Source organism: Sander vitreus, chromosome 21, assembly GCF_031162955.1.
Source record: "Sander vitreus isolate 19-12246 chromosome 21, sanVit1, whole genome shotgun sequence".
In the NCBI taxonomy this organism is placed as follows: Eukaryota; Metazoa; Chordata; class Actinopteri; order Perciformes; family Percidae; genus Sander; species Sander vitreus.
The window spans coordinates 14,655,095-14,662,038 of record NC_135875.1 but is presented as its reverse complement, the minus strand read 5'-3'; the positions used below and the strand labels follow the sequence as shown (position 1 = coordinate 14,662,038).

At 41.4% G+C, this 6,944-nt stretch overlaps 1 protein-coding gene across 1 annotated transcript; it reads right to left on the bottom strand.

The window, feature by feature from the left end:
• Nucleotides 1-1,168, bottom strand: LOC144536706 (stonustoxin subunit beta-like). The gene is made up of 4 exons (XM_078279966.1): nucleotides 1,147-1,168; nucleotides 761-823; nucleotides 525-667; nucleotides 1-429 (listed from the first exon to the last, which is right to left on the bottom strand). The coding sequence occupies exons 1-4, from the start codon at nucleotides 1,166-1,168 to the stop codon at nucleotides 1-3; spliced, it is 657 nt and encodes a 218-aa protein (XP_078136092.1).
• Nucleotides 1,169-6,944: the final 5,776 nt, after the last annotated feature.

Genomic DNA, 6,944 nt, shown 5'->3' with positions numbered 1-6,944 from the left:
TCACTCCTCTGGTTTAACTAAAAAACATGATGAATTTTGTCCCACCCAGAAACCTGGCAACATCCTCTCCTTGAAAGAGCTCTTGATCTGCTGTAGCAGTCTGATCTCTCTACTGGCTTCACTCCCCTCTCCCTCCTTCACTTCTTCAACTGCATAAAAATTGATGACACTAGCTGGATGGTCAAGGTATATCCCAATGGTGAAGCACTGCGGTATATCCCTGATTTCCGTGTTAATGCCATTGAACCACACCTGGTAGTGGGATCCACCCCACCCAAGACCCCAGGAGTGTTCATTCTCTCCCAGCCCACATTGTCCGTCACTTCCCCTCCTCCCTGCTCCTTCATAGGCGACTCCGGCGACCACCCATCCTGAATATTTCACCTCCCAGTAAGCTCGGAAGCCCAAGATGCCTTCTTTGCAAAGAACCTTTAGGGGAAAAGAACATAATGAAATAAGTTGAGTGGAGGAAAAATGTATATTCTACATCTGGATTTATGACCTACAAACTCAATAAAACCTACCTGGGGCGTATGCTCATATCTCTCTGGTCTGTCCAGGACGGGACAAGTGACATCATCAGTCATGCGTGACACCTTAGATCCATCCTCTGTGATCCACAGCATCTTATTGGCTGTCTTGTCATCCAAGGAAAGGTTGATCCAGTCTGTGGGATGTGGAAAATATGCAGCCATGACGGATGAAAGCGAAGAAACTACATATCATGAGAATGACGAAATAAGTTTTTTAATGATCTTACGTTTCAGGAGATCAGCTCTGCATTTAGGCTCAGGGATGTTGGGCTCGTACTCGGGGATATTATCTGAGTGATGAAAAAAGTCAGTCATTATAAGATGGCAACAACGTGACACAGTAACAAGCAGAAGCAGAGGCATTGTCTTAAAAATAAATTCAAATAAACCTTTTAAAAGGTAAGCCCTCAGTGTGTTCGAGTTATATTAATTTCATTGTTTACTTTAAAATCTTACCTGTTCGAGAAGCCAAATCTTCAGATTTCTTTCTCCATAAATATAATAGAAACATGACTGTACTGGTTGGATACTTTGGTTTTAATGTAAGAAAACTTAAAACAATATACAAAATCTATGCATTATCTGTTGAGGAAGGGAATGGGCGTTCACTCACCAGGTCTGCCGGTTGCCGGCATGATTCTCATATTGGGAGCACTGGTTGGCATCTTTATTGCTTATTGCCGTGTTGAGGTTGGCTGAATGTGAGCGTCTGTTAGCAGCGTACTGCTGCAGTAATGCAAACAGCTTCTTTATATACCCCTAGGAAAGGGAGATTTGGGGGGGCCCGGGCAGCCCTGGGGGGCCCTGGTGCTCCCTAAGACAATTTTTGGTAAGGCATGTAGAGATAACAAGCTCACTAATGGGCATGCCACAGAGCCCACGAAACCAGGATATTTAGGTCAGGGCCAACACCCAACCTGCTGACCCCTATTCATCTGAGTAGTTCTGAATATGTTGTACAGTTACCCTGTCATCTCTTTGTCATCAAACTCAGATCTTGAAAGTTAATACTGTACAGCAATGCGGTCATCCTGTATAGAACAGAGGGGTCACACAAGACTGGAAGAACAGCTTAACGGCACTTTGAGAAGAGGAACCAGGTTCTATTTAGTTTCATTTGGAGAAGAGTTCATCTCTGGTGAGTCTGTGCACTTTTAAAGAAGAGCACTTCACGGTAAAGGTGTTTTTTTGATAATATACCTGATTTCCTCTGCAATGTCCTTAAATTCTTTTTTTGTGGTAGATTTTGAATCTGTAATGTCTGTATTTAAACACTATTGAAATGCTTCTGTGTTGTCTTATATTCATTTATATGCTGCAATATACTGTTGCATCCTGTAGGCATTTCCTGTGCTTGTAAAAGTCAGTCATTTATTAGCAGCCCATCAATGTTTATTGATTGATGACATTGACCCAAAAAGTGATCCGATTTCAATATAAAGTTTTCAGTCAAGTACAGTAGATCACAATGAAATCATGAGTGATTTATTTTTAACTAACATTTGACTTTGAATTCATGACCATTCAGAAGAAGTACATTGGTACATTTTATAAAAAGTTCCACTTTTAGTAAGAGATATTGAGACCTATAGACTCTGTGGACGGTTAAAAACTGAAGTCATGAGCTTGACAATGCGCTTGACCATGCAGAGCAGCCACTGAACAGGGTCACAGCTCAGCCCCGGCTTTTCACGCCAAAGATCACTTGTCTGTCAGCAGAGTTTTAAAAGTCTGTTGCCCCTGGTTTCTTATCGTATGAGAGGAGATTGGAGGAATATAGATAGCCACACGCAAACCCGTCACCCACACTCCCTCTCCTTTATGTTCAATAGGGCAGTATGGGGCTGTTCCCTCACCATAGCTTCTGGTATTTACTGTTTAGTATGTCCCTGGTATTTACCATTCAGTATGTCCCTGGGATTTACTGTTTAGTATGTCCGTTACATCGCACTTACTGCTTCAGTCAGTCATCTGCTTGGGCAGGCAGGAACACAGAAGGACGGGACAGCCTTGACTAGAGGTTTGGCAGGGTGCAGGAGCAGTAAACACCTGAGACACAAAGCTCACAGTGGAGAGCATATCACAGGGAAGGGTTTACGACCAGCTTCATGCTTTTTTTTCAGGTACTTGGTGCTAGGGCGTGTCCTGCTGGCATCCAAGCATCAATCTAACCTTTTTAAACATACAAACACAGCTCCAATTACAAACCTTATGCCTCCCCCTCCTTTATATTGAAAAATGTGATCTCATGTTCATGTCCACGCCACCGGCTCTCGTTCCTTCCCCTTTGTCCTACATCACAAGGTATAAAGAGTGCATTAAGCTGTCACACAGTGGAGTCAACAGAATACTCAGACAGACCCATGTTTCATCAGGGCCGAGACAGGCTCACTGCAGCAGCTTAAACGGCCGGTATCAAGATGCCCGCCACCAACAGAATCATTTCTGACACCCGGATGTCAGATAAAAGTGAACTTTATTTTCTACAATTTACACCATTTCTAATCATTGGTTTAAACACAGAACATTTCAATTCAAGAATGTCTCATTTGAAATCAAATCCATCTGAATATGTCAAGGTTCAACTTCAAATGGCTTTAAATAACTTTCCAGCATATCTAATGCAGAAATCATTATCAACGATGCTTCAAATGTACTCTTTTAATAACCCCAGCCGGTTCGCTGAGGCAGATCCTGAGTGAATGGGTCACTATGTATGTATGTATGTAGTGTATGTCTGTGTGGAAAGCGTAATATTTCACTGGTCGATTTCATTCTTGTCGTTATGAGGGGCGTATAATGGTTTTACTGCCCAGTAGCAAGAATCTGCAAGTGTCAACATCATCTGCATTAAAAAAGATTTAACATGCTGTATGTGTAATATAATACCAGCCTGGAAAATCTTCGACATTGAGCAGGATTGTAGCTTATTTATGTCAGGCTCTATAGACTGTATTATCATGACAACAATGTTTACGTCTGACTCAAAACCATTCATTCAAACCCCATCACTAACAAGCCCCCGTACAGATTGCCCACAATCTTAAATGTTTTTTATGGTGTCATGTTCATGTAATGAGGCAAGACAAAGCAGTTATTTTTTTATCACCTTGTGCTATATCCAGAAAAGTGGCTTAAAATTCTCACATTGGTCTCTCTCAGCCTCCAGTCAACAAAACAAAACATATCACTTAGTTGATGCTGCTATGTTAATGCTGAGGGGATTAAGTGTCTCCTGTTTCTGATCCCCATTACTAGAGACTGCATGCTTACATTGGTATTAGTTACAAAATTGGCATCATAACTGATCCTGCTCTGTAACTAGAATTTATCAGTTATTACTCCAAGGAAAGTTGTGACACAATACTGCCGCCTGTAATCAAGTTTAACTTGAAATCTAAATGCTGGCAGACTTAATTATTTTATGTCTGTATATTATTAGCTGAAGAGACATTATTAAGTATAGGGATAAATTAGTGTTATAGTTCATTATCTTCACATTAACTCTATTACAGAAGAGCTGCTTTTCATTTAAACCCAAATTGAAATGCAATTTGTACCTTTTTGGATGCCTTTACTTAATTCTCCTGGTTGTTATTTACCGCCAGTGATGGACTGGGATCAAAAAACAGCCCTGATATGTGCAAGACATGGCCCTATTTAATAAATAGCTAGCTTGGAGTGATTCTTTCCACCCACCCCACCGCAGTACAATCTTGAATATTTGTGGCTGCATGCATAAAATAACTTCAAAATTAACCAAAGACAAATTATCAGTAGTGGCCCATATGGGTCCATAGTGAGGTGGCCCTTCTGGCATTTACCCAAATTCCAGATGGCCAGTCCGTCAGTTTACCTCAATAAACAAATGTGGTATATACATCTCCAACGTATTGGATATTGTGCCCCTTCTCATCTGATAAACTGCTCGGAGCTTCATGCTGCACTCCCGTGTGACTGAAGCCAACTGAGCAGCATGTGAGGTGTCTTGTTAATTCCAAACTCCTGGCATGAATCACGCGCTGGCTCCAGAAAGCATGCGGTTGCTGATGTGATGATCTGACAGAGGCAGATGGTTTTCTAAGTATACACAGTTTTGTACTTCATTATCACCTGTCATGACATATCTGACACATACCGCTGCCTATAGTATTTATACCAGCCTAGTATGTTGATCTTATATATAGGTTACTCTGGTGAAAACACATTTTAGTTTTAGTTTATTATATTTATAAAGCCAAAGCTGGAAACACATCCACAGGTAAGACAGTCGCCTTATTACAGGCTTTTTGCTTTTTAAATGTTTTGTAAATGCCGATTCAAAATCTCAGTTTGCCATCTCCAGTTCACCTGTCCTTGTCTGACTCCTCTGTCACTCCTCAGAGAAGATCCCAGCCTACGAGTCAAATATCCCCGAACCAAAATGCAGAGCTGATCTCATCAAACGTAAAATTCAACATCGTTTCTTTTCCAGACTGGTTCAACTTTTCCCTAGATGACAAGACGGCCAATTCCAAGGTGGCCCCCCGTATTCTCCCCAGGTACAGTGTGAAGATGCAGTTAGCTTATTTTTGAAATGAAGCTATTTATAATGTATTTTCTTTTGATCTTCAAGATGGTGTAAAATGAGATGAGAGATGCAATGAAATTGTCATCACCCTGTCATAGCCTGTCATGGAGTGTGATGTGATTGTAAAACTCAAGCAACAGTATGATGAAATAGAGGGGTGTCCTGAGGCAACTGGTTTGGCATTGCAAGTCGGAGAAAGCGATGCTGCTGTAAATTCAGTGCAGTGGCAGCTGTAGTAAATCACAGGTTATGTTGCATTACCTCTAAATTACTCTGTCATCCCCATCCACGTTCCAAAAGGTTCTTTGCAGAGAAGGCATCCTGGGCTTCAAAAGCTACTGGGTGGTAGAGTTCTCAGGGTGGGTAATGGTTGGCGTTGCGTACGAACGAGCAGGAAGGAGGAACAGCGATGGATCTTGCGGCCTGGGAGAGAACGAAGAGTCCTGGGCTATTGGCTGGTCTGGTTCCCACTATCATGCCTGGCACAAAGGCTGCCTTGTACAGCTCATGGAGATTCCTAAGTACTCCACAATTGGTGTATACCTTGACCAGCCTGCTGGCATCCTACATATCTATGGTGTTGAGGAGGGAAAGGAGGGAGAGGAGAGCACAGGAGTCAAGGAGGTTAATATTTTGCAGCAGATTAAGAGCTCCTTTGAGCAGAAAATGATACCAGGTTTCTGGGTGGGGCCACAGTCACACTGTTTGGTCATAAAGGAGGAGGAATAAAGGACTGAATCTGCATTATAATATTGCATCAAAAAAACATAAAAGTCAGTGATTATTAGCTGAACTCTGGCTGAGAGAGAGGCGTGAAACTATCTCAACCTTCTGTAATATAGCTAGAATTATGGCAGCTTCCAGCATAAAAACGACACCAGCATGGTACTGTTAATATGTGTCTTCCATAAGCTTGCATAAATTCAACACACATCGTAATTAAAACATTAGCACACATGATATATATTGCTTATACACAGTATCTCTGAGGCAGCTATACAGCCATCAGGTAGCTCTTATGGACTTTCCTGAAACCACCGGACCACTCAAGGTTTACACTGATACATTTATATTTATTTGTATCCCTTTATTGTTCTTATTTGCTACGAATGTATAGGGTTACCGCGTTCGATATGAATGTATGCATAATGTAAAGTAAATAATAAAACCTTGAGTGAGAAGATTTTGTCCTGGTTTGTTAACTCGTATATAGCAAAAGACAATGACATGTAGGCCTACTGGAGGAATTTACAGTACAGTATACTGATCATTTGCATTTCCTTAAGGTGGGCTCTTAGCATGACCTACCTACATAGTTAATGTAATATTGTAGTTGACAAAAACAAACTGAAGCTCTTGATGCAAGACTTGGTAACTTAGTTTCCACATTCCAGAGCCTCAGTAATTACAACATAGATGGATTAAATGGGCCATAAATCTGTCACATAATTTAATTTGACTGTTGTCTTTGTTTATGTGGTTCTGCTTCTGCCTGTGTTGACAACACTGTCAAGACCAGTTTCACTCATGTTTGCAACTGTCTCCTTGCTTTTCTAAACGTACTCCTAAAGTTTCACGAGTGTCAAATGTCTGCACTAGCCTTACAGTACTTACATATGTCAACGTCAAGTGTACCCCGCCATACACCAACTTGACCCCTGCTGATCACCCGTTCCAATGACCTCAACACCTCTTTCAGACACTCCTCTCAAGCCCCCCTGCCTCATCTTTACCGAGGGTATAAAAGTCAAGTGGAAGACAAATACTTTGCACTTTTACTTTTTGACAACTCAAAGGATTTTGAAGTGTCTGGATGTGAATTATTGGCACACAGCCTCAAG

Coding starts and splice junctions, on each gene's coding strand:
- LOC144536706 (XM_078279966.1), bottom strand. CDS start 1,168: ATGCCGGCAACCGGCAGACCTG. Junction 824..1,146: donor GCCGGCAACCGGCAGACCTG/GTGAGTGAACGC, acceptor TTCATCACTCAG/ATAATATCCCCGAGTACGAG. Junction 668..760: donor CAGAGCTGATCTCCTGAAAC/GTAAGATCATTA, acceptor CACATCCCACAG/ACTGGATCAACCTTTCCTTG.